At 35.5% G+C, this 26,729-nt stretch overlaps 4 protein-coding genes across 8 annotated transcripts; 1 reads left to right on the top strand and 3 right to left on the bottom strand.

The window, feature by feature from the left end:
• Nucleotides 1–741: 741 nt before the first annotated feature.
• spef1 (sperm flagellar 1) lies at nt 742–8,836 on the bottom strand. Of its 5 annotated transcripts, none has more exons than XM_058796091.1 (7): nt 8,670–8,836; nt 6,938–7,052; nt 6,480–6,630; nt 6,323–6,365; nt 2,925–2,970; nt 2,718–2,814; nt 742–1,589 (listed from the first exon to the last, which is right to left on the bottom strand). In XM_058796091.1, exons 1-7 carry the CDS (start codon nt 8,785–8,787, stop codon nt 1,482–1,484), a joined length of 678 nt encoding a protein of 225 aa, XP_058652074.1. In that variant the 5' UTR covers nt 8,788–8,836; the 3' UTR covers nt 742–1,481. The 5 variants fall into 5 exon arrangements, with proteins under 5 accessions (XP_058652074.1, XP_058652075.1, XP_058652077.1 ...); XM_058796092.1 differs by having other exon boundaries at nt 745–1,589; nt 6,938–7,049; XM_058796094.1 differs by having other exon boundaries at nt 1,451–1,589; nt 2,930–2,970.
• Nucleotides 8,837–8,941: 105 nt separating this feature from the next.
• Nucleotides 8,942–16,734, bottom strand: adam8a (ADAM metallopeptidase domain 8a). The gene is made up of 25 exons (XM_058796816.1): nt 16,570–16,734; nt 16,346–16,452; nt 16,162–16,235; nt 15,978–16,056; nt 15,821–15,897; nt 15,402–15,594; nt 14,935–15,000; nt 14,778–14,846; nt 14,504–14,673; nt 14,234–14,315; nt 13,970–14,103; nt 13,666–13,843; nt 12,970–13,059; nt 12,655–12,850; nt 12,387–12,453; nt 12,122–12,290; nt 11,958–12,035; nt 11,624–11,708; nt 11,408–11,525; nt 11,129–11,312; nt 10,980–11,015; nt 10,822–10,878; nt 10,126–10,197; nt 9,972–10,046; nt 8,942–9,801 (listed from the first exon to the last, which is right to left on the bottom strand). The coding sequence occupies exons 1-25, from the start codon at nt 16,619–16,621 to the stop codon at nt 9,757–9,759; spliced, it is 2,553 nt and encodes an 850-aa protein (XP_058652799.1). The 5' UTR covers nt 16,622–16,734; the 3' UTR covers nt 8,942–9,756.
• Nucleotides 16,735–18,276: 1,542 nt separating this feature from the next.
• On the top strand, nt 18,277–21,014 carry znf511 (zinc finger protein 511). The gene is made up of 6 exons (XM_058796817.1): nt 18,277–18,577; nt 18,776–18,849; nt 19,272–19,473; nt 20,260–20,384; nt 20,552–20,731; nt 20,839–21,014. The coding sequence occupies exons 1-6, from the start codon at nt 18,377–18,379 to the stop codon at nt 20,903–20,905; spliced, it is 849 nt and encodes a 282-aa protein (XP_058652800.1). The 5' UTR covers nt 18,277–18,376; the 3' UTR covers nt 20,906–21,014.
• A 745-nt stretch (nt 21,015–21,759) lies between these two features.
• msx3 (muscle segment homeobox 3) lies at nt 21,760–24,389 on the bottom strand. The gene is made up of 2 exons (XM_058796184.1): nt 23,845–24,389; nt 21,760–23,346 (listed from the first exon to the last, which is right to left on the bottom strand). Exons 1-2 carry the CDS (start codon nt 24,251–24,253, stop codon nt 22,931–22,933), a joined length of 825 nt encoding a protein of 274 aa, XP_058652167.1. The 5' UTR covers nt 24,254–24,389; the 3' UTR covers nt 21,760–22,930.
• Nucleotides 24,390–26,729: the final 2,340 nt, after the last annotated feature.

Below are 26,729 nucleotides of genomic sequence, written 5' to 3'. Positions count from 1 at the left end.
AGTATTTACGCAAATAAACATGAGTAACTATTGTCATAAACAATGTTGGCCAAAGGAGTCAGTTTCCATGCTGAGGTCAGAATGAAATCCATTTTAATGCAAACGCTTTACTTTGAGTCAGACCATGATACTGGTCTTATGATGTATAACACCTAGTAATATTGTGATGTCAGGTGACTTATGAACAATGTAGATTGCTCAGCAAAAGTCCAAAATACAGTGAAGCCTAAATTAGAAAATATTTAATTCTTTTATTTTATTATTTAAAGGGGACATGAACTAAGAAATCAAAATTCCCTTGATCTTTTGACATATAAGTGGTCATTGTACTATAAAAACATTCTGTAAATTTCAGAACTCAAAACTTTCTCGTCAGTCTAAAAACAGCTTATATTGAAACCAATCTGCCAAAAGGAAAGGTTTTGGAATGTGACACTTTATGATGTGATAGTGTGGCTAAACACCACCTCCGCAGAAGAAGATCAACGCCTGCTTCTACATCACTGCCTGTGTAGCCCCGCCCACCGATTCACGCATGTAGTGTAGATAACGAGAGAGACAAATGCAGGTCTACGCAGAAACCAAATGATAAACTTTATTTGATGAATTTTATATTTAATGAAGTGCCAGACCACGGCAATAAGAACTGCTTACCGGTCCTCTGTTCACTTCATTTTTATTGCGGATTCATTTACAAACAAGGCACAATTCAACGCAAGATTCTCAAAAAGACTGAAACTAGAAGACGATGCTGTATCAACTATATTGGATCCAATGTCGCACCACACAAGTGTAACTGTTTTCATTACGTGATCACTTTTTCTTTGTCTGTTATTACAGATCATTTGCTTTTTGAGTATTTATACATTTTTAACCTAAATCACAGCAGCTTCCATTTATGAAGGATGTAGGCTGTCAAAAATACACAACTTTTAGCCAATCATAGCAGTGGGCGTTTAGCCAATAGCCAATAACTTCTAAATTATGTGGTTTTTGGTGTAAAAATCTTGATAACATTATATGTGGACCTCAGATAACAGTACAATTAACAGTAAATTCTTTTTTTAAACTGAATCTACTGTAAAGCTCTAGAAAATTAAGTCACATCAACGTGACTATAAATAATGTTCAGTAATTCCACATGAAATGGAAACACTATCATAGTAATTGCAGTTACTGTTCAGAGTAAACTAATCATCCACAGAATTGTTGAAATCTCCCCAGGAATAAAGACTTTAAAGCCAAAGTTTGGTCCAGTGTACATAAACTCCTGTAGATGGTCTTAGCTGATACAATATGCTAGTTATTGACATCAGTGCTTCTATTCTGAGTGCTCTAACAATCACAGGTCAGAAAACAGGTGAGGAAAATGAGATGATTTCATATCTCTGTAACAGTTTATTATGAGTCTTAAGTATGCACATAGTATGCTTTTCCTGAAATAAAATTCCTGATGGTGGATCTATATGTTAATAATGAGATCATGAGTTGCGTGCCTTGTATCGCTCTAAGTGTTTTGTCAAGTCCTCGATGCGTAGATCCTTAAGATGCACAAGATGCTCCAATCGGTCTACCTTAATCTGTAAAATCTGGAGCAAAGTAAAACATTTATTGTACATGATATTCAACAGCGGTTGTACATTTATGATATAATGCCTGCAAACCAAAGGCTTTACAGTGTCAAAAAGAACAAACTAACGTTTAATGTCACAATCATTCTGTAGCATTGTCATTTCCTTCCATAGAAACTTTGATGACTATTTGATGCAGAAGTTGATAAAATTTTCATAAAATAGACCAGTTACTGAATATTTTTTTATTTAAATGCAAACAATTGAAATTATTAATATTCAAGCATTTAAATGTGTTGCTGCAATCTTAAAACTGTCTTACTAACTGTCAAGTGACAAATATCACAGCTGCTGAACTAACAATGACTCATTTGACAATCTTGCAATGTTTTTTTTACCACATTTGCATCAGTGACAGGAAGCATGTCAAAGAACTTGTGATCTGCAGCCCTTGACCACTTGCCAGGAGAACAGTAGAGGAAGAACAAATTTCCTTTTGCATTGTATGCAAAAAGTGCTGAAACTTGTTATTAATTTTTGCGATTTGCAAGTCATAAGATTTAACATTTTTAAATCTGCCTTTTTAAAAGATCTTATGCAAGAAATAAAGATTTCAAATGAATTTATACTAATTCTTATGTACATTACAGTCACAATGAAACAGATTCTTCTGTATTGTGATGTACGTACATGCAAGTCTAACACACAGTAAGAAAGAAAATGTAGAATGGGGACATGTTACAATTCATAAATTGTAGATGTAGATGAATGCAAGCTTGCAGGGGATTTAAGTGGACTAAATGATTGGAGAACCCCAGCATACATCAGGAGAGAGAGGTCTGTCATTTCACAAAAACATTGAATGATATTTTTATTTTACTACAAAATTACTGTATTATTACAAAATGACATGCATTTATGTATTTTTAACAATAACATCAATAACATGCATTTAGAAAACAGATTTAATTTCATGCCAACTTTAAAGGTGCAGAGTTTAGAAATTGCAAAAAAAAAAAGAAAAAGAAAAAAAAAGATGCTGAAAACACCAGCAACAGTGCTTACATTTTTCTGGGAACTCAACCAATAAACTTGTCTCTGCATATTAAACTGGAAAAGGAGAAACCTTAAACATCAAAACCTTACCTCAACAGTCTCCTGCAAAGCCAAAATGGCTTGCTCCTTTTCCTCCAAGAGCAAACGGACACCTGGATCCACATTTGGTCTCAAGGCTGCAGCAGCACTACACAAGATTTCCAACAAGTCCATTATAAATGTTTATTTTTAGGCCTACACGAAAGACTTCATGACCCTCAGAAAGTCCTTTTCACATCACAGTTTATCACTCAGTACCTTACTTTGTCTTTCTTCTTCACAGTGGCTGCACTGGTATGAGGGGCTTCAGATAAAACAGAGAAAGAGATTAAGAAATAAAAAAAAATAATAAAAAAATTATTTTAAACATTTTAGATTTAACAAAGGGAAATGTGTCTTTGGCGACAGCCTAAAACTCAAGTGCCAGGTCTTGGCATTGACTGCGGATTCAGGATCCCTCCAGGCTAAATTCAGGCTGAGACTTTACTCTCATGATACCCTGCATCAATTTCCTCTAGCTGAGTGGTACTCCCCCATACTTTAAGATTTTTAAGCTCATGAGAACTGCTTAACCAGGAAGGCTAAACTAATTAGACTCCATTTGAACCCATTAAACACAATAAGGTCAAAAAGACACATTGACAGGGCACCAGACTATAACTATGGAGCGGGAGAGTTTTATTTGGCTCTAAGCTCTGAATCATCAACACCAGCTGTGCTTCACCTTATAAACATCTCATAAAAGATAAAATAACAAGTTAAAATTGAACAGCACCTACAGGAAAAAGAAAAGTAAAAAGCACAGGACTCCTGTTTCTTTAATAGAAATGGTCTGCACTTCGATAATATGATATATCAGAAACAATCTATAGCCTCTCTGGTCTCATAATAGACTCAATAATCTACTGTTTGCTTGAGTTTTTTGTGGATAAAAAGGGCTTTTAGCCAAATGCGTTGAGCCTGTTGGAAGTGATAAGGGCTATCTGGTGAATGGAGGGAGTTGGACCTGAAACCAGATGATGTCAAGACTAAGACGCCATGATGATGAGGTGTGGGAAATGGAGAGTTGACCTATCTTGTCCCCTTCTATGTAATGTTAACAGTGCTGAAAATGCAGTGCATTTGCCCTATTTCCAAACCCAGCTGACCATTTTGTTAGTCCATTTTAATATACACAGAGGAAAAGTACATTTGCAGATTATTAAACCTTTACGCTTCCTCAAAAGGTTCCTAGGTTATGCGCAAACATTGCCTGCAAAGTTATTGCCTGATAGGGCAGCAAGGTTAAAAGTCAGCTGCCTAAGCTTTTGGACGAAGCCATAGTGTTTTTAGTGCGCATTTTTTGTCCGTACAATGAAATTTAGTGCAGTCCAGTAGGCTTTTGTTTACTGTATGGGCAAAAGCAGTTTCTTTAAAATATCTTCTTTTGTGTCCCACAGAAGAAATAAACTCATACAGAAAGAAAGTGAGTAAATGGCAGAAATGTTTTTTTTTGGGTGAACTAACCTGAAGGTCTGAGCACACAAAGCCTCATATGACACATGACATGACCATCACAAAACAATCATCTTGGTACTTGCGACACTTACAGTTACTTGCTAATCTCGCTAGTTTGGTTTGCAGTTAGGCAAGGGCTGTTTTCTGAATATTATGACAGTCAGTCCATTTATGACCACAAACCTCATGAATGCTTAGCTTCCTAAAAAATGTAATGAAACATTTCCAAGTATTCAGATACAACTGATGAGCTCATTAAGCAGCTGAACAAGAATCATCACAATTAATATGAGGAGACATCTTCTCTTCATCTTCAGAAAACAGTTGGTATGATGTGGGGACTTCTGCTACCTGGCCACTGACTTGTGCTTCATTTATGTGGGAGGTTATTGAGGTTAGTGATGTGAATCATTTGGTGCATGTAAAAAAAGCTTTTCCTTCCTGTGTAAAGATGATGCGTAAAGATGAATGTGTTGTATTGTACCAGTAAAGATGTAGATCTTTGTGTTTGGTCTGCATGTCTAAGTTTGTCATAATAAGCTCCAGCATCCTCACGACTCTACAGGAGACAAACCGTTAAAAAAGGAATGGTCCATAAAGGTATGGACATGGGTTTGGCCAACTTCTTGAGCTTAAATGTGACCGTTTCCCCCAAAAAACTGTCATCATTTACTTACCCTCATGTTGCTCCAAACACATAAGACTGGTTAATCTTCGAAACACAAATTAAGATATTTTTAATGAAACCTGAGGTTTTACTCCATCCATTTAAAAGTCCAGGTCACCAAAACTTAGAAGATCCAAAAAGGCGTTGTAAAATGAATCAATCACATCTCTTCACAAGACATATCGATTTGTTTTTCGATGCCTTTATTACCTTTTTGGAGTTTGGTGACCTCAACTTTCAATAGAAGAACAGAAACCAGTTAAAGGGTTAGTTCACCCAAAAATGAAAATTATCCTGTTTTACTCACTGTAGAGCCATCCTAGGTGTATATGACTTTCTTCTTTCAGACAAATCCAATCGGAGTTATATTAAAAATTGTCCTGGCTCTTCCAAGTGTTATTATTGCAGTGGGTGGGTGTTTCTCTTTAACAGTCCAAAACACTTTAAATAAAGCACGCGCATAATAAAACATGCCTCACATGGCTCCGGGCGTGAATAAAGGCCTCTTGTATCGATTCCATGCCTTTTGGTAAGAAAAATATCCATATTTCAAATGTAATAAACACTTTTTTCTCACTTCTGCTGATTGTTGTATGCGGAAGCTGTTCCGGCGGATGACGTAGGACGTATACGAGATCTCACGAGTTTGTTTACAGGAGCAAAAGAAGCAAAGTTTCCTTACAAAGCAAAGGAAAACCAGTCTCCTCTTGGCTTATATCGAAATCCTCCGACATTTTTCTTTACAAATCCTCGGTTTGTACTTCTAATTCATGACCGGCATTTTGTTTTGTTCTCACTAATCACGCAACGCAGAAGTCCTACGTCATCCGCCTGGACGGTGTTTATTACGTTTGAAATATGGATATTTATCTTACAAAAATGCATGGATTCGCTACAGGAGACCTTTATTCACCCCCCAGAGCCATGTGAGGCATGTTTTATTACAGATGCGCGCACTTTATTTAAAGTGTTTTGGACTATTGAACAGAAACACCCACCCACTGCAACTTACAAGCGCCAGGACAATTTATAATATAACTCCGAATGGATTCGTCTGAAAGAAGAAAATCATATACACCTAGGATGGCTTGATGGCGAGTAAATAACAGGCTAATTTTCATTTTTGGGTGAACTAACCCTTTAAGTTTCATTAAGATATTTTTAATTCGGTTTACAGAACTAACCAAAGTCTAATGGAACATCATTAGGGTGAGTAAACTATTTCATTTTTGGAGAACTATCCCTTTGAATATTGAATTGCAGAGGGACAGTTTCATAAAAACAGTCTTAATGAACCTAGACTCACAGTCGGAGTCAGTGCGTCTTCTACTAAAGCAGATCACAGCCCAGGGGGTCCTCGGCAGGCCCTCCCCCACCCGCTACTGGGCCATGGTCTCCTTGTCATATCTCCTCAAGATGACCTTCACTGCTCTACTGTAGCTTATAACCAATGGGAACCTAAATCCACATTTCTATGTTTTACAGTATTTACCTGATCTCGACTGTCCAGTTGTAGTGCTGTAATATTCCAAGTCCTGTAAAAAGAATAAGGCAGGGTTAAATTACTGATCATTCAACCATTATAAAGAAAGAAGAAGTGATATCAAAAGACAGATGCTGTAGCAATGCAAATACACACACAGACCCACCAGTGTGCCATCTAAGTGTTTTCCTGCCTGTTTCTCCTCTATCTTCTCTCTCAGAGAGCAAAGGACTGGTTCGATGTAGCCTGCTGTGCTGACTACAATATTCTTCGCCGTCTCTTCAGATATATGGAAGTTCAGCTTGGAGAAAACTTTTCTGAAATGAGAACATCATGCAGTTGTGTGTTGTTCAATTCTAGACAAACTTAAAAGATATTTATTTGGTAGAAAACTGCTGTTTATTTCCCCCACTGCTCTACATATGCTGTCTAGGTAGGCAGCTCACTAGATTTTTAGACCCAACCAGTGTTAACAGTTCAGCTGGAGATCCCAGTGTTGTTGCTGAGGTGTAATGTCACATTCCTGCAATCCCCCGGGGAATGTATCAAGCGACACGAGAGGGTCAGATAAGCAGTGCGGTGTTTGCATTACTGTCTGCGTGGAGAACAAATAAATATACTTGCCTGTTCAGGGTGCTCCAGTTACTCAGCTTCTGTTGCATGGAATGCGCGGGTGTGTAGTTGTGCAGCTCCACCAGCTTAGGGAAGAAATGCTTCACTACCTCTGCAGTCATAACTGCTTATGGAAATCGATAAAATACTCAATGACTATGGCAAGCCGTTTTAACTTTTATTCATTCTCAGGATATGACTTCTTGATATCAACAATTAAATTTTCACTAGTTAAAATGTTAATTCTTGATATCAGGAATTAGATTTCCACTAGTAACAATGTTAAATCTTGATATCAACAATTAGATTTTCACTAGTTAAAATGCTAATTGTTGATATCAAGAATTAAATTGTTGATATCTGTAATTGTATTTTCACTAGTTAAATGTCACCATAGGCTGCCATTCAAAATCAATTGTTGATATCAAGAATTAATTTCTTACTAGTAAAAATTTAATTCTTGATATCAGAAATACAATTCTTACTAGTAAAAATGTCTATTCTTGATATCAACAATTAAATTGTTGATATCAAGAATTTAATTGTTGATATCAACAATTTAATTGTTGATATCAACAATTAAATTGTTGATATCAAGAATTTAATTTCTGATATCAAAAATTACCCTCCCAATTCTTGATATCAACAATTCAATTCTTGATATCAGAAATTAAATTGTTGATATCAAGAATTAAATTGTTGATATCAAGAATTAAATTGTTGATATCAAGAATTAAATTGTTGATATCAAGAATAGACATTTTTACTAGTAAGAATTGTATTTCTGATATCAAGAATTAAATTGTTACTAGTAAGAAATTAATTCTTGATATCAACAATTGTTTTTGAATGGCAGCCTATGGTGACATTTAACTAGTGAAAATACAATTACAGATATCAACAATTTAATTCTTGATATCAACAATTTAATTCTTGATATCAACAATTAGCATTTTAACTAGTGAAAATCTAATTGTTGATATCAAGATTTAACATTGTTACTAGTGGAAATGCAATTGCTGATATCAAAAATAGCCATTGTTACTAGTTGAAATCTAATTCCTGATATCAAGAATTAACATTTTAACTAGTGAAAATTGAATTGTTGATATCAAGAAGTCATATCCTGAGAATGAATAAAAGTTAAAACGGCTTGCCATACAATGACAACAATACTGAACTTAGTAAAATGTTATATAGCTAATTAGATTATAGTTTTGAATGGCATGCTATTCTAAGTATAATATTACCCTGGCTAAAAAAAACAATAGAAGCCCAATAGAAACCATCACAGAAATTCTAATGGTTTCCATTAAATACCATTATAAACCATTAACGTTAGCTTTTTCCAAAAAATTCCTTTTTGTAGTGTGTTTTGGGCATTTTTCCAATAGGATTTAACATCCCACCAATAGAATCCATCACATACCAGTAGACACCATTATAGTTTCCATTAAAACCAATACAATTCCCATTATAACCATAACATTTTCTATTGTGTTTTGGGCAGGGTTCTATTGGTTTTTTTCAGCAGGGTATATTGCAACTATAAAGTATTTATAGCACACACACACACACACACACACACACACACACACACACAGACACACACACAGTATTTAGGTTATTTACTTCCGTATAACTCAAATGCAAGGTAACACTGCTAAAAATGTCAACCAATAACTGTTATAATGAATAGTTAATTAGCTAGCGGTTTTAATTGTTTCTTGTAGGAATTAAATACCTCCATCGCTAAAATCTCTTGTTATATTCCGTTTGGGTCTGGAGAGAGGTATCTTGTCTATCCACGCGTAGAGGTCTTGCAAAGTTTCTTCGTCTAATTGTTTAGACCCGTCCATCATTTGAAACAAGCTTGTCTCAATGGTACAGGCATTAGTATGAGTGTTTGAATCGTTGCTAGGCAACGAAAATACAGGGCGCTGTAGAGGTCATACACGTGTGACGGCGATTCAAATATTTGGAAATAAACCAAATAAACTGATTAAAAGAGAAATGTGAAAAACTTTATTATAGTTAACAAACAATAATTAAAAAAACATTCTCATATTTAAAGAGTAAAATCAGACCAGCTGAGATCATTGCACGTTTTGAATTTAAATATTTGGTGGGCAAAAAAAAATGTTTGCCTTTGTCTGAGTGCAAAAACCACAAGGATCACAACCAAATAACAAAGAAGATGTAAGAAACTTATAAATAAGGAAAAATTACTAAAGTAAGGACGGATTATGCTTCAGAAAGGCCATATGGCACAAGCCTTTCTACAGGTCCCCTCTTGTAATTTCAAAAAGTAAATAAGAAATTCTACACAAAATAATAAAAAATAACCTCAATTACAAGATATAAAATTGCAAATACATAAAAGCTGCATAAACAAGAATGAATGCACCATAATACATGGCAAAAAAAACAACAACAAAAAAAAAAACCTTTCTACATGAGAGACCCTTTACTCTCCCACTTAGGCAGCAATGTGATGTGGACTTTAAAGGAGGAACTCTGTAGATTTACATAGAGACACAATCAGTTGCAAATAACATTCTTTAAAATTAAAGTATAAAATAATTAACAGAAAAAGAAAGCCTAAATACAATAAAAGAAATTACAAACAAGTAGTACCGAAAGTATAAAGCAATTCCTACAGTGCAAATCTTTCATTCCGTTTTACCTTCTCCTTAACTTCATCTTGTTATTCAGAGTTATACCACAAAAAACAACAAGCTTTGTTCAGCTCGTAAACTGCTGCCCATGTTTTGTTAACCAAGGTTCTTCTGAAGCTCCCAATGATTCAGAGTAACTCATATTGTTCCAGATCATCTGGGCTTAGCAGGAGGTTTCAGTGCAACTTTCTGGATTACCTACAGTAAATGCAAAAGAGCTTTTAAAACACCGAAATTTATTCACACAACTAGACTGTCGAGCAGTTTGAATAAATTAGCATTAACAATGTCATTTTTCAGATAATTGAATGCGTTTTTATAGTTTATGTGTGAACTGCTGATTGCAAAGCAATAAAACCTTACAACACCTGAGGTGGAGTGAATGCTGGCTGCAACCCAGTGGGTTTCACAGGAGGCATTGGAGGTGGTTTTGACTTTGTCACCTATCAATGCATACAAAGAATGGTTAATAGCATTGAATGGTATTTATGTCAGATAGTAAAGTAAAAAATAGCTTCTTACCGATTTAGATGCCAGTGGAGGCAATGGTCTTGATGGAGGAAGTGGTTTAGTTGGTGGAAGTAGGGGTTTTGCCTGAAACAAAATGTAGACATGACATAAGAAATGACACGATCAAGTCACCTCCGTAATAAGCTTACAGTTACTAAAAGTAACCAAAATGAAAATGATACTTAATTAAACCGTGTATTCTCATTCAAAAGTTTGGGGTTGGTGCATTTTGTAGAAATCTGTTGTACTCAACCTAGGCTGCATTTATTTGATAAATTAAAGTAAAAACATCTATATTGTGAAATATTACTACAATTTAAAACAACTGTTTCCTATTTAAATATATTTGAAAATGTAATTTATTCCTGTGATGACAAACCTGAATTTTCCGCTGCCAGTCTTAAGTGATCCTTCAGAAATAAATCTGCTATAAATCCACAGAAATCAAGAACTAATGCTGATTTAGTGCTCAAGAAAAATGTCTTATTATTATCCATTTTGAAAACTTTTGTGGTGGAAATCATATGTTTTTTTCAGGATTCTTTGATGAATAGAAAATTATTTTATGATATTATAAATGTCTTTATACCGTCTCTTTCGATCAATTTAATCTTGCTGAATAAAGTATTTATTTATTTAAAAAAAATATCGTAATGATCCCAAACTTTTGAATGGTAGTAGTGTATTTTAAGATACCCTGTGCCTCACCTGAACAGGATGAATGTTTCTGGAAATACCAGGAGGTTGAACGGAAGGCTTCACAATCTAATAGAATATGGACATTCATTTTCATTTTTGTTAAAACGGCTTTAGATTTAAGTAACAGATTTAAATAATTACATGCATTTTTAGAGAGGGTAAACTACCTGTTCTCTCCTAGTTTGTGATGCATCCTTTGGAGGCTGTGCATAGTGAGAAATAAGTGGTAGAAAGATTAAGTCTTTGAGCCTAAAATGGACTTTTAATGTAAGAACAAATTGAACAGCCCATTTCAAGGCTAAATAAATGACTTTACCATTGGTGCTGGTCTAGAGGGTGTAGCTGGAGAATAGAGAGGTTTGCAGGCCAGAGTAGTGGATGACTCAAGGAAAGTTGGTTGACTAATACGTGTTTGTGTGAATCTGGGGCTGTTCTTTGCACTACCTGGTTGGAAGGCCGGATTACACTGGCCTGAGGTAGTGTGGATGTCCTTCAAAGACCTTTTAGAATAGAATTTATTTAATTAATAGTACAGTAATTGAAATGATAAATGAAATTGATAGTTCATGATTGTCAGCTGCATAACAGATCCTACCTTTTCTTTCTAAATTCTGTTATTTTGTTCCTGTGACACACAAGTGCTCCAATAATAATGATCAATCCAAGAACAACTACAGATGCAGTCACACCAATTATCACAAATTCTTTTCTCACTGTAAAGGTAAACATTTGACATGGCACAGAATTAGTTTTTTGTGGTCAATGACTGAAATACGTGAAGTTATAAAGATATAGTAAGGATGTGGTTTACTTTTTTGACGTTCTGAGTATTGAACATCACAATAGGGTGGTGCCCAGCCTGGATCACAGTGACACTTCATCTCATGGTTACACACCTTTAGAATATAAGTCAGTAGTATGTTTACATGGGTTTATGCTTTTAAATGAACTGTCTCCAATGCAAATTCAAAATGGATATTTTTTTTAAATACTAGGATGCATAGTTTTTGCACATACAAGCAATATCACAGAATGACAAAAATTGCATGCAACAATGGTTTTCTTAAAAAAAGAGAGAGGAAGAACATAAATGTGTTATAAAAGTAATGGAAAAATGGAAATTTAAAAAAAAAGAAATCACACACCCCACGATTGTTGCATTTATCAGAGCAGTCCTCAGTGCCGTATATACTAATGTCTTGGCAAAGGTTGTGGTAACACACCTGTTGGTTATAAAAAAAATCTAAATAAAGGTCTTATACACTTTGTATTTTTTTTGTAAGGCAATATACATTAATTATTTACTTGCCTTATTAATGCCACATTTGGTGCCTGCTGGAACCAACCCTAAGTCATCTGTGGGCGAGGAATCCACAGCTATGTAGCAGGTTCTCGAACGAAATGTTACTGATGATTTTCTATTGGTTATGGGGAAAGGATTCCCACCATAACAGTATATTTTCCCACACATCATGTGCCTGTAGGATTCAGAATACCATTGTGTCATTAGAGAACAATGTACAAAATACTATTTTTAGTCTTCAGCCATCAATGAAATGTTAAGTTACACTTACTCATCACTCCTGGAGGTTCTGTCAAATACATTATACTGAAAGCAGGTGTCAGCATCCACTTCAGCATCTAAACATGCACAAGATATTGATGTTAAAATATTAATATATATTTTTTATTTTCCTAAATTTCTATATGAAACTTTATTTTACAAAAAAAACACATTAATTTAACAAAACCGCTGAAAAGATTTTGTGTTAAAATGTTTGTAAAGGCATAAAAGAGGACCCATAAAGCAGTGTATGAGCAATGGCTCAGCAAGAATAGTACCTGATCCCCACAGCATCTTGCAGTGCTCCTTATGTGTAGGACATTGTCCATTGTAACAGTAGCCCTGATTATAATTGCAAGGGAGTCCATTCATTTTATATTCATCTTCAGGACAGAAGGCTGACTCTCCTGTACAGTACTCATCCAAATCACAGTCGTGAGTACTCTTTCTGCATAGGCTATCGGAATGTTTCAGCTAAAGGGAGGATTAACAAAACAGATTAAGGCAATAATCTACTTTTACATGTATTTTCAGTCCAATAACAACTTTAGGATGGACTTCCTGTGGAGCTTGGTGGGCAGCTTTGCTGATACCTGACAATTGTGGCAGCACTCGCCATGTGCACAGTGGGCACCTTCAGTCAGTCGACACGTGGTGGCATTGCAGCAGCGATTGTTACATTCCTGAAATGTAACATTTTCAAAAAAATGGTCAAAAAAGTTTAAAAAAAAAAGAAGTAGGTTTATCCAGAATACACTATCATTCAAAAGTCTGAGGTCAGTATTCTTGCTTGCGACCAATGTTTTGTCTTTAAAAAATTATAATTGGTATCAGAAACTGATACTTTTATTCAGCAAGGACACATTAAATTTATCAAAAGTGAAGACACAATAAAGACATAATGCTGTTTTTTTTAACTTTCTATTCATCAAAGAATATTGAAAAAAACATTAAGCAGCAAAACTATTTTCAAGATTGATAATCAGCAAATCAGCTTTATGAGAATGATTTCTGAAGGGTCATGTGACACTGAAGACTGAAGTAATGGCTGCTGAAAATTCAGCTTTGCATCACAGGAATAAAGTACAATTTAAAATATAATAAAGTAGAAAACAGTTATTTTAAATTGTAATACTTCACAATAAGTTATAATAACATTACAGAACATTACTGTTTTTGCTGTATTCTTAATGACTATATATAGTCAAATACACAAATCTATTTTAGTCATACTTTAACTAAGAAGCCAAAGTTGCATCAACTGGGAAATGTTATAAACTAAGTCACACCTCAACAGTTCCGCAATCACACTCCTCGCCTTTGTCAACGAAAGCATTTCCACAAACTGGGCCTCCATATAATTCACCCTCATTTGGCACATCTAACAGACAGCTGGTGTCATAGTTCTGCAAAAACGCCTTTAAGGATAATTGACTGCAAGTACTAAAGGAATCGGGGTAAACATACCTGTTGGAAAAGTATGTAAGAAATGTTATGGTCTGTGAAAAAACTACACAAAAATACAATAGTTGTCTATATCTTGTGCCATTGCATAAATGTATTCTAATCAACAGTATTTTCAATTAGCCTCACCCAATGGTGTCTGACATAACGCAGCCCTTGTCAGAGGAGCATGCACAGTTTGAATCATCATGTGACATGCCCAGATTATGTCCCATTTCATGGGCAATGGTAGAAGCCACTGCAATGGGATTTGTATTATGGTCCTTTGTAAAGAAAAAAAACATCAAATGTGATTATATTATTCAACACAACCAACGCTTTTTTTCAAACATTAGGTAAATACAAATTTTAATCTATTAATTTACATATATAAACATATGCTCATAAAAATACCTCATTCACAGCACCAGAGGATGGAGAGCACATAGCATACATTGTGGCCAACCCAATCGTTGATCCTTCAAAATCTATAGCACTGATTAAAAAAAGAGAACTTGAGGCATTAAAGGATTTTTTTGTTGTTCCACTGTACTATTTTAAAAATGAAAAATAAATGTTTTAAAGCGTGTGGAAAGACTCATTTTAAAGGGAACTGTTTAGTGTGAGTAAAAATGTGGCATTCACAGCACAGAAACTGATTAAGATGAGCAGTCAGTGACTCACGTAACAAAATGGGCATTGTCATGCTTCTTCCTCTTGAGCAGGCTATCTTGACGCCATTGTAAAAATCGTTCCAGAGTAAGATTTGGTTTATCGCTGACATCAATCAAGTTTCCATTAGACCAAACCTCAAGTCCAACCAACCTGACACGTATGTTTAAAGGCCGGTAAAGCTGAATGTGAACAACAAAAAATTCTATAAATAATATTTGAAAAATCATACAGTAATCACCATGCATAACCCGTTAATTAATGAAAGACCAAAGTTGTCTGATACCTTATCTACGTGATTTGCGACCAACATCATTCTTTCTTTAATCTTCATTAAACTTCCAAACTTTTTGTACTGAAGGAAAATATGTAGATATATTTTAACAATATAAACACGACACATCAGTACTCAAGATATTTTTTCCATTAAACCAAATTCATACCTCTGCAAGATCAACAACCAAAACCATCTCAACAATCCGCTGTCCTCCTCTGGGGGCTTTGTTTTTCTGAAGAGCAATTGAAATAAAGTTATTGTCTGAAATAAGTAATTAAACTGTTCATGGTAAACACATAAATAAGATGTTGAGGTACAAATTATACATGCTGCTTAATGATAAAATAAGGAGCAAGTACAGGATTTATTTTCTATGTTGGAAACCAACACTACATATATGGTTTAATATATGATGTTAAATATATTTCTCATATAATAAGCTTACAATCCAAAAGAGATCATTACTTGCTTGAATACATGCGATTAATTAACTGCATACTTCTGCCATATGGACATTACTTTGATAACAAATCACTCTTCATTGTAATGCAGAAACATTCATCTCATGTAAAGCTGTATATGTATCGCAAAAAGCACTATATGAACTGAACTGAATCATTAGAATATCATTACCATATTTTTTCCTTTATACAGCCCACTAGACTTTGGACCAAGGTTGGGCTGTATAAAGACTGTGTCATTAATGTATCCAAAGGACCCTTGCTTGGTCCTTAAATGCTCTTGCTTATAAATTGCATGGTCACCATCCAAAGACTCTTCTAGGGGCTCAATCAAGTAAACTTGATTTTTGACCCTCAGAAACCCTCTAGAGGATGAACAAGATACAATATTTTAAAGAGGAAGAAATGTAGGAAATATTCGTTGATATTAATTGTACACATTTAGAAGTCATTTAGTAAATGCTATCTAAAAGCAACTTATTACAGGCACAGTCCAAGAAATGAAACTATGAAATATATATTTTAATGCATTTAATATTCAAATCACATCTATAGTTTACAAAATTTGCTAAAAATTGAAAATGTTCTTACTCCATGCCAGAGCAAAGTCCAACACTGACTGAGGAGTCCTCAAAATCATGGACATGTCCCTGATAGTAGCAGTGATCCTAAAGTCAAAAACATAAACAGTTAAGCAGCAACATTCACAAACTGTATCAGACAGAAATAAGCTACTGTTTAAACATACAATATTGTCTGAAGACTCTGACTCTGAAATCCCATCTTTGGTATAATGTGAGAGAGTGTACGTTTTTCCTAAAAGCTCCCTGTTGAAAAAGAAAGAAAGTTTAATTAGGCTGGGTATGAATACAAATCCTCCACATTTTGTTTAGAGCAAGTTGTTAAAGCTTTCTAAACAGTCACATTCTCACCTATTTTTGTGCAAAGAAATTGTTAAATTCCTCCCATCTACCGCCAAATCATATTCAAGTTGTTCAGGATATATCTGAACGGGTGAAAGCAAGCATGCATGAATGAATGAATAAAAGTCAAATCGAGCATCCCAAGAGATGTCAATAATATTTCAGTTACAAAATAGTCTGAAAAAGAGCGGACCTCGAGAGAAGAAGAGGCGCTCCTCCTCGCTCGCGCTTTCAGTGCCTGAGGTCGGAGTCGCACCACATCGTAGCGCATCACATGAGGTAAAGCTGCCTCAAGATTCTCTAAAGCAAGAGTGAATAAACAAATCATCAGTATGTGTTACCAGTAAATTAAAAACACATCACGCACTGTGACATGATTCGCGCTGTAAAAGAATCCTCATAATGCTGCGAGCTCACCCCATGTATAAACAAAAGAAAGCAGTGATATAAATAATCCAGTGTATCGCATGGTTCACTGTTCTGTGGACTCGCTCCGGGGACTCGTGGGCTGCTGTGGGAACTCGGCTACTTGAAAGTTCAAGCTCCGCCTCAGTTATCCGGTAAATTAGCATGAAGAGACTAATTTACGACCTCCTCATCCGGTAACGGCAAACTTGTAACTAATGAGTCACAGTCCTGTAAATGGGTCAGTACTTTTTTTTTTCTTCATTGTGTTAATGTGGCACACCATTACTTTTTATTTATTTTTTGTTATAAACAAATTCTAGGCTACATTAGGCCTATGTAGGCTACCTCACAGAATAGAATTTACTTTAGAGCGCTAAGATTTTGTAGCTATCTTCTCGACTCTGTAACTAAAATGAATATTGTGTATGTATTTCTGTTAATACCTCAAAACTTCATAGAATGCACTAATAGTAGGTTAAGATGGGGGAAGATGCACCCCTAAGGAAGATGTGCAGTTACTTTTAAATGACCAAATTTAGCAAGTTTAGCATGTAGGATGATACATCAACCACTGTGGTATTAAGGGAAATTATAAGGGTGTCACAGAACAAAATGTAAAATTATTCATAAAGGCCCACTACCAAGGTAAGATGGCACCCTGTCTGGGGCATGAAGCCTTTAGGCTAAATTTTTGCAGAATGTATAGCTGACTTTTGATAGGCTATAATTTTTTAAGTGAAATTAATATAAAAATACTAAATTAACTACTCTATATAAAATTGCGTTTTGACAATTTATTTGAATAATTGAATTACCAATGACAGACAAGGCACAATCCTAGAAAAAGAGATTCATCTTAAAGCTTAATTTATTATAACTTACATAGCCTACAGGTAGGCCTAGCCGATATGAATATATAAATATTTAATGGCTTATATTTTAATTGAAGATATGTCACAATAGCAACACTGTGAACATAAATTGAATGATTTGCCTCAAAGAGCCTAAGTTTAAATAAATAGCCAAAATGTCTAAATTACACATCGTACCCTTATTTTTGTGCTGCTTTCCCAACAGAAATTATGTCATCTCCTGGAAGATGATGTCATTAAAGAACCAGTTTTTGTTCGTTATTACAAAAAGGATATTGCAAAAAACTACAGTTGGGAAAGAAAGTGAAATTGAGGACACAGGAAAAAAACACACATAAAATGAATACCATTTAAAACAACAGTCCAAATAAAACTTAGGCATAATTTAATATTTTGACTAGAAAAAAAGAAATATGAAAAGAAAAAAAGAAAAAACACGTGGAATATTAGTTATTAATATATTGCCAAGGACATGAAACATTAGTAATGAAACAATTTTTTAAAATGAACCATTTAATTGTGATTGTCGCGTAAGAGAACTAATATAATCTCAAATTGTTTGATTGTTGTCAGTTTAGCCAATATATTAAGATATTAATTATTAATATTATTATGGATGGATGGATGAAAACCAGAAATGGAATGATTGTGCTGACATCCTGTGGTTATATTCTGCAGGTGCAGCTTTGAGAGTTCCTTTGGTAGTGTAGGCACTGCTTATCAGACTTATATGAAAAACTATAAAACAAAAATCTTGTTTTAATTATTTTATTACACTTTGTTTTGTATCGAAATAAAAGGACAAGACCGTTTCTCAAACAACCGTTCACCCTGCGTGCCCTCAAGTGACTTTTAGTTTGAGGACTTTTATTTTGACACGGAAGCGCAAGGCGGGTTGTAGGCTACATGTAGAATGTTGATATAATGCTGCCTACAACCCGAATATGATGCTGCAACCTGAATTAATTGAACTGCTGGCAAGTGCAACACCAAAAATTCTTTCAGAAAAGATACCGGTGATTGAAAATAGGGAATCTCAGTGGCATGGTTTACAACAAATTGAAAGAGGGAATGAAAATGCTGTTTCACCTTTTGGCTTCAGACCTCAACGACTTCGATTTGCTGTAGAAGATGAATATTTTGAGGCATGTTGATTGTTCGTTGTTTTTATTGCACTTCAGAAAAGTTCCTTCCCTCTGCTAATATAGCAACAATTGCCTGTTTATCTCTCAGTGTGTGTGTGTTACTTAAGAGAGACGAAGTTAGTAGAAATTGCATGACTGTAATGACATGATGATAGGATATTTGGCAAAATCCTGATTTCTTAATGTGTAATTCAACAGGATGGCGACATACACAGGCACATGTACCTACAGGATGTCGTGACGGCTGTTGCAGATGATCAACATCCTCCGACGTGAGTAACGTCGTTTCACCATTAATATTGTTTTGTAATTAAGCAAATATGAATGAACAGATTACTAATAATTATAAATTAATTGGTAGATCCAATTGATATCATTAGTATTCATCTTATTTGTTAAAGCTTTTAAAACTAAGTAACTAATTATCATGTCTATGAAGATATCAGTCCAGGTCGTTGTATATTTATTATGGTCAGTGGGATATGTTTCTTTGTAGCTGTTATTATGTAACTTGATAGTGTAGATTTTAGTATTGTTATTGAGTAATGTAAACATATCAGATGAGGACAAGTTTTGGGGAATCTCCACCATAAGTTTACTAATGACGTCACTTGGATGGGTGGTGAAACATTTTGAGCGACTTTCTCTTGAATTGATACCCATGTGCCACTAATATTTTCAACCCTCTTCCCAGTATCTCTGAGTTCAGATGTCACATTGCGGGATGCAGGCAGTTATTTGACACTTTGGAAGGGTATGAACACCACTACAATTCATTACATCGAAATGTGTGTTCCAACTGCAAGCGCTCATTTCCATCAAACCGACTGCTGGAGATGCACATCCTGGAGTGGCATGACTCTCTCTTCCAGATCATGGCAGAGAAACAATGCATGGTAATATCATTTGTAACATCAGATGTTATAGGACTGTAGGGAGCAATACATGTTGTTTTAAGAAGTTGTGTGGTCACTTTAAGTGGTATTTGTAAGATTATGTGCATACTAGATTTAGGCTGATGATACATGGGGCAACTTTTTTTTGAACAATGTTGCTTGGGCATTTTCCCCCTGAGAATGGGTAATAAATGTCTATCTTGATACTTTAGATCGGTCGTGGGCCCTGTGTCTCCCCTTGTTTGCCCGCTGACAGCAACATTAACCAAAGTTGCCCAGCAACATTGATCAAAAAGTTACCACAGTTTGATTAAGTTGATAAGAAGTTGAGTGTCATTGCAGGCAGTCTTCCATGAATTATTTGGGTATAAATGCGTGCTAGATAAGAACAGCAGCTGCAAAAAAAAACTGTTTTTTTGTAGTGCATACTCACCACATATACTTTTAATGTTTTTATATCACACTCTCACTGGAAATACTACATAAAATCATTTAGAAATTGGTATTCATAACTATATTATACATTTGAGATCAAATATCTTTTATGCAGCGAAATGCTGCCACCTACTGGTTTCAACAGTGAGTTGCTTTAAATGCATTGCGTGTTTCAGTGGTTTGAAACACTGATTTTAATGGGACAGAAATACCAGTTGTAAAAGAACATATGAGTACAAGTTTCCTCCTCCTCATACACTGTTTAAACCAGCAAATGTTTTTCATATTTGCTCATTTTTATGAATACATTTTCTTTTTTGCTGATTGTGTGTTGTTAATATCGATTTTCAGTATGAGTGCTTGGTTGAGGGATGTGGACTAAAATTCAAAACAAGCAAAGAGAGGAAAGATCATCTTATCAGAACACACAGCTATCCAGCCGACTTCAGATTTGACAAAGCAAAGAAAAGCGGAAGGTTTGATGTTAATACTTATGTAAATTATGGGCCATTTTAGATTATAGAAATTTTACTTTTGCTCTCATATCCAGTCACTTCATATTTTACCTTAACAGCCTCATATAATTAGCCACTTTTATCACTTTAGAATTTTTTTAAAATCATAATCTCATGCAAATCAACAGAATACGAGAAAAAAAGACCCAACAGCAGAAGGATGCAAATATGGAGGTTTCTGAAACAGCAACTATTCACCAAGAAAGCGAGTCGATGGACTTCTCCTTGACCCCAGAGCCAGAATGCGTGAAGACTGTAGAAACACAACCAATGCAGACAGCTAATCTAAAGCCTCGATATTCATACAAGTGGGTGGATTCATAGTCATGGATTAATATAAATGCTCGATTAAGTTTCATTACCCTGTAGACTCAGTGATCAGAACTATTTGTGTTGATTATTATCTTTCCTCCAGAGTTCCATCATCCATTTGCTTCGGTCAAGGCTCAGTCAGAGGCTTCAGAGGAAGAAGGAAGAAGTAGGCCAAAGTTTTTATCAAATGGAAACAATTTACCACGTTTGTTTGGTAAAGCATTTGTTTGTCCAGAGAAGTATTTTTGTAATAAAATTTGTCAAAGCAGTCTTTAAAAAGATGTCTTGTCTCTTTTTATGGTTGAGATTAGTAATCAAATGAAAAACTTTACAGTCGGTTGTGGCAAGGAGTATTAAAGTCAAATGTTGAGGAAAATGTCTTAAAATATGTTAAACTTGATAAATATGTATTATGTAGCCATTTCAATACATTTAAGCGTTTCGAGATCTAAAGTCGCTTTCAACTAATGGCACGAACATCTCGCTTGATGTTTCGGACACAAATGCATGCGTGTAATGATGGCGTGTGAAACTCACGCAAGAACTAGGCCAATAAAAACTTAAGACGCGTTGCAACTAATGTGTTCTCCAGTCGGTTTCACGGGGATTTGGATTTTTATAAATAGCGTGAAGGTTATCTGAAGGGCTCGTATCTGCACGTACTTTAGATTTTTTTTTTTTTTTTAAATTTTGTTATTGTAATATTATTATTTCTTCGTTTTTGTGTAGGCTATTATAGCATCTTTTTGTCTTGGAAATTATTATTGTTGTCCATTTAGCGCTGATAATTAGCCTAAATTAAACGTTTATCGTCGGTCTTCGAAACAATTTAATAGGCTACATGGAGCAACAGTTTAGGCTACAAATCTCAAAAGCGAGTTGCGTAGCGCATCGATTAGACTTTTTATTTAGGTTTATATAGCCTATGACAAAAAAAAAAAAAAATTATCTGGAGAATTACTGAATTAAAAGTTTGTGTTTTAAACTGGTAAATAATAACATTGTACACACCAGTCTCTGTGAGATTTATTTTTTAATGCAAAAGATTATTTTTCTAATTTGTATATACATATAAAATATACAATAATTTACAGAAGATAAATGTAAACACAGTGTATAAATATCAGCAATCCTATTTGTAATTTATTCAAATGGGGAATGCAAAATCTGTAATATATACGTGTATTTACAATAATAAAAAAATCTAGACATTAATCTTACAACCTAGCAAACTAGCATACATGTAGTCTACTGAAGGGATTATGGCTAAACAGGCGAAAAATCAATAAACACAGGCCAAAAATACTCTGTATCCAACGGCATGTAAAAACGTTTGGGAGGAAAAGTTTAGTAAAATTATGGTATAATGGACGATGCTGGTTGTCTCTGCATCAATAAAGACCAACAAAATAACAAGCCACGTATTTCAACCTAAAACCGGGCCTGTCCAATTAATGAAAAAAGGAAAGGAAAAAAATACGTATGGAGCTATTGGCAGTGTACATTCGCAAATTGTAGCTATCTGGGTACAATCTTTGTAATATACTACAAAATATTTGGTTTGCGTGAAAATACACGTATTCATTTTAAAAAGGCTCACACTGACTATCCATATAGGCCCGAATTGGGCTGCCTGTAGCCAAGTATGGAAAGTAGCAATGTCATAAGACATAACTGTAATCAGTTTTTAAATTTTTACTTTCTAGCAAAAAGCTCTATAAGTTCGAAAAACCTTAGTAATAATTCTAAGGTAATTTCTTTAATCTAAGAGCTTTGTTTGGAACCGTCACAGACCATGCAGGCATTTCAGAGCACACTAGGTGTTTTCTAGCGCATCACTCATCAACAAGTGATGCTGATCTAAACACTTGCCAAATCGGCTGTGCCCTCAGTAGAAATAATCTCTTGGAAATTATTTTCTCTGAGACTAAGACAATTAGCCACATAGCGTGTTATCTGTATAGCCTACTTATAGCCTAATACAAGATAAAGTATTCAGGGAAGATTCATTGCACTTTTAAAGCCAATTTGTGGACTCTTACTTTTGGGATACACTGTGTAGATCACAAGAATCATTTCTTTTAAATTGCTGTAGAGTTCTTTAAACAAAACATATTTGCTCTTATTTCACTCGTCTTCTGACTGGCAGAACCGCAGCAGCTACAGACGGTGAATTGAAGGACGTGCTCACATGGTTAAGACAAATAATACATTCCGTAGGTCACTGGCCCTCCGAAAAGTCCTGGGACCGGTAACGCAGGTCTAGGAAAGGAACTGGACGGTCCGTAGAGGGGTGGAGAACCAACGTGTGTCCCGAGGGGGAACGGAAAGGCGAACGCAGGTAATAATGGCTTGGTTGCAAGTTTGAGTTTCTCTAGTTCGGCCTCTTGTAGTCTTTTTGCCTTCGCTCGCCTGTTTTGAAACCAGATTTTAACTTGAGTCTCTGTGAGGTTGAGTGAATTGGAAAATTCCGCTCTCTCTGCAATAGAAAGATACTGTTTTTGACGAAATTTTCTCTCCAAAGCGAGCAGCTGCGAGGTGGTGAACGGGGTCCGCGGTTTTCGGTTGTTCTTATGCTTTCTGAGGGTACACGGCGGTGGACTCGAGTGCCCTGTGGACAAACAACAAACATTGAACTGATTAATTTGACAAATTATATTACAGTGATATTACTTTACATTAATGCAATTATAAGCTACTACTTAATAGGCTACTTTTTCTGCAGAAGCCACTCGTTTATTTTCAAAGGAGCATATGCATTATGTGCGAAATCAGGTTAATCTTCAAATTTCTACATACAGATACGGAAATGTAGCCTGTTTTTAATTCAAATCGATCCACTAAACTGTCTTTATTAAACTGGAATGCGTTATTTTGCAGACGTAACTATTTCTCTACACACCTTCCATTCTTAAAATTTTTATACAAAAATCTCATTTTAAATCTAAACGAGCTTGATTAAATATAATATAGTCCTACATAGCCTATTAATCGATTTTCCTGGTGTTTTCTATAAGTGCGTTTTACTAGCCTAGCTTATGTAAAACATGCATGTTTATAACTGTCATCATGCCACATTATTGACAGGTTTCCCTGCTGAGCCACTCACTTGGCGGAGAAGTGTACGGGGGCGTCTGAAACCAGCCGGACTGTCCCTTGTCATTTAGTTCTTCCATATCTCCTCTCTTGCACTCGGATAGGTTGGAGACGCTCTCCACTGGGATCTTTCTATCTGCGTAAAGAGCCATGGGCGAGAGCCTCAGCCGCTCATCTCCACCGGATGTCGGAGATATAATACCAGATTCAGATGATGTGTATAAAGTCCGTGTGCTTGTTCTGTCTGATATTAAAGATTCCACACTGAACGGAAGACTCAGCGCCTTGCCTTTACATCCTTTGACAGTCGCTTTATCGTTGGTTTGAGCCTCCTCTTTGTCCGCGCTTTTGCGTTCCTGTAGTTTTCCTTCTTGGGAGAGTGGCCCTTGAAAAGAATTCATCATGGATGATAAAGGGGCCATACAATAAGAATATGTGAGTCGTCCTGAATTTTACTCGTCCAGCAGTGCCTTCCCCTTCTGCCGTCGCGCGTTTGCGACGCTTGCCTCACTCTCCTAGCAGAGCGCACTCGCAGCTATAAACTTCCAAAAGTTCTCTTTTTTCCCTGCCGCCCGCCAATCGGCTTGACATTTCACCCACATGACTTTCCGCGTGCTCGTCCTGATTGGCCAAACCAGTTTCTTTGAGACGTCACAATGATTTTGAAAGAAATGTTGCATGGTTAATCATACTTGTCTTGCCGAGGTGGTTTATTGATTGCTCTGGGGGCTCCAGTCTTGGAGGCAAGGAGCCATTTGAGAAGTTTTGTTGCAATTAACCAGAGGGGATGTCTGTATAGCGGGCCTCCGTACTCATTAACTGAACTCTTATTGAAAACATACAGCGAAACAAACCACTTCCTTGGCCTCTTCGTCCACAGTTTCTGGGAGTTTTCTGTATAAAAGCGCTGTATAGTGGAGATAGTGGAAAAGTTTTTTTTTACAACGCATGTGGGATAGAATTTTAAGGGGTTTTATTGACTGCGTACCTATAGCCTACTAAAATTAAGGCCTGTGATAGTTCCCCCTCCCCTTCCCCCAGATAAAGTTTTTTTTTTTTTTTTTTTTTAAAGTTGCTTTTTCAAAATTAAAATTTTAAATCGCATAGTCTGTTTCACCTCAAAAACAGAACCCAGTGTTCAATGGAAAAAAACAGTCTCAGATTTTTCCGTAAAACTGTGACGGGACAAAATGATGTGACTGAATTGACGATGATTTTGTCACGCTGCATTACTACAATTTAAAGCTTGTCTTGGCCCTTTAAGGCTGCAGAAAGCCTCTATTGAGGCGCAACTGGCAACCCCTCACCGTAAGTCAAAGCATTTCATAACGCAGACAAGCCCTGTTTTGGAAGGCGCCAGTCTCGGCAAGATCAAAAAGGAAGCTACCTCAGGGAGAATATGCAACAGTTAACTCCACTTAACCAATTGTCCTCGAAGAGTTTAATGTCAAGGCAATAGCCAGAGGGCAATCAGTTCCCACAGACAGCGCGCACCACTCAGTTAACTGTTGCCTTACTACACGTCTCCTTTTATAAGGTTTGGACTTGATAATTTTTATTATCGGAGCATGTTTACTTTGCAGATTTCTGTGAAAATATAAAAGGGAAAATAAGGCAGTAGGCCATCATCCCAGTAAAGTTTCTACCCTAATTTTAAAACGGATTTCCTTTGAGCCAAGGTAAACTAAAATTAATAACCGACGATTAATAATAGGCCTACGTTTTTTCATATTGACCTTAAGCAATTTTTAGTATTTAAATCATGCACTTAATTTTAAAATCATACTATGAAAATACGCTCAGGTTTTTAAATTTGTGAGACTCGAATGTTTGGTTTTATGAGTAGGATAGCGTCCTCCTTATGGATCATGACATTCGTTTGATCGGTTTCAAATGCTAGTAGAATTAAAATGTAGATGTTGGAAGAAAAAAAAAAGAAAGAAAAAAAAACAGTTAGGGGTTAAAAACGACATTAGAAGCTTTCTATTTTTGTTTGTTCATCTAGACAGATGACCCGCTAAATTAGGTCAGCTGTTATTAGCCAGATGTGTAATTCATATGAATCCATTTTAGAACCATGATTCATCGTTCACAACTGCATTTTGGCAGTGATTCTTACTCAAACCAGTAATACAGTCTGATGTTTGATATTTTATAAATATATATTTTATAAAAGAGTTGCTGGTGCAGCCTATTAAATATTGTTTAGTAATGTTTGTAAAACAGATTAAGAATTAAACCAAATGCAAATCTGTTAATATGTTTTTTAAAATGAGTGTTGTCATGGACTTCCTGCTTTATACATGTCTTTCAGTCCAACAACACCGGTGAGAAAAAAAGTGTACTGCTTTTTCTGCTGATCCACAGTGCCTGCTCTTGGTAAGGCGGTATTTCAGCAAAATCCTTGGTGAATGTAATTGCTAGGCCCATGTAACCTCCTCCCATGAGAATACCACTCCAAGTGTTCTTCAAAACCAGTGCACATATTGAAACATTTACTAAGGAAGTGGTTCTCTGATTTATTACAAAGCAAAATACTGTAAGTAGTGTAGTGCGTCTATGTGCTACTCATTACCCCAAAATGGCAGAAGCTGACAGAGTTAAGATGTGAAAGAGTCCAAACAACTCATATATTTATATAAACATATGTGCATAGAAAACAGGACCTTAAAACTATTTTCTTGTACTCTGTACTGACAAATAACTGAAATATTTTCATATCTGATATGGAGATTTTCAAAAGTCTATTTTAAAAACTGTACAATTATTACCTCTTTAAAGTGAGATTTTTTTTTTTTTTGTATGCAGAATTCTTAGTTAAAGAGTGCATGTTTAGCTTACTATCTACTGCTAAATGAATTCAGCAGATAGGATAAATTAAATGTTGTTGGCATTTAC

The sequence above is a fragment of the Onychostoma macrolepis genome, chromosome 13 (genome assembly GCF_012432095.1).
Source record: "Onychostoma macrolepis isolate SWU-2019 chromosome 13, ASM1243209v1, whole genome shotgun sequence".
Lineage (NCBI taxonomy): Eukaryota > Metazoa > Chordata > Actinopteri > Cypriniformes > Cyprinidae > Onychostoma > Onychostoma macrolepis.
Note: the sequence above shows the minus strand (reverse complement) of the source record. Positions and strands in the feature narration are given on the sequence as shown.

Excerpts from the sequence above, each read along its gene's own strand:
- msx3 (XM_058796184.1), bottom strand. The coding sequence starts at position 24,253 with ATGGCCCCTTTATCATCCATGATGAATTCTTTTCAAGGGCCACTCTCC. Across the intron at positions 23,347-23,844 it reads CCCGTACACTTCTCCGCCAA|GGCACTCGAGTCCACCGCCG; the intron begins GTGAGTGGCTCA and ends GTTTGTCCACAG.
- znf511 (XM_058796817.1), top strand. The coding sequence starts at position 18,377 with ATGATGCTGCAACCTGAATTAATTGAACTGCTGGCAAGTGCAACACCA. Across the intron at positions 18,578-18,775 it reads TAGAAGATGAATATTTTGAG|GATGGCGACATACACAGGCA; the intron begins GCATGTTGATTG and ends GTAATTCAACAG. Across the intron at positions 19,474-20,259 it reads TGGCAGAGAAACAATGCATG|TATGAGTGCTTGGTTGAGGG; the intron begins GTAATATCATTT and ends ATCGATTTTCAG.
- spef1 (XM_058796091.1), bottom strand. The coding sequence starts at position 8,787 with ATGATGGACGGGTCTAAACAATTAGACGAAGAAACTTTGCAAGACCTC. Across the intron at positions 6,631-6,937 it reads AACTGGAGCACCCTGAACAG|AAAAGTTTTCTCCAAGCTGA; the intron begins GCAAGTATATTT and ends TTCTCATTTCAG. Across the intron at positions 1,590-2,717 it reads CTTTGCAGGAGACTGTTGAG|ATTTTACAGATTAAGGTAGA; the intron begins GTAAGGTTTTGA and ends ACTTTGCTCCAG.
- adam8a (XM_058796816.1), bottom strand. The coding sequence starts at position 16,621 with ATGCGATACACTGGATTATTTATATCACTGCTTTCTTTTGTTTATACA. Across the intron at positions 15,898-15,977 it reads CAGAGTCTTCAGACAATATT|GATCACTGCTACTATCAGGG; the intron begins GTATGTTTAAAC and ends TTTTGACTTTAG. Across the intron at positions 10,047-10,125 it reads CTCCACTGGCATCTAAATCG|GTGACAAAGTCAAAACCACC; the intron begins GTAAGAAGCTAT and ends ATGCATTGATAG.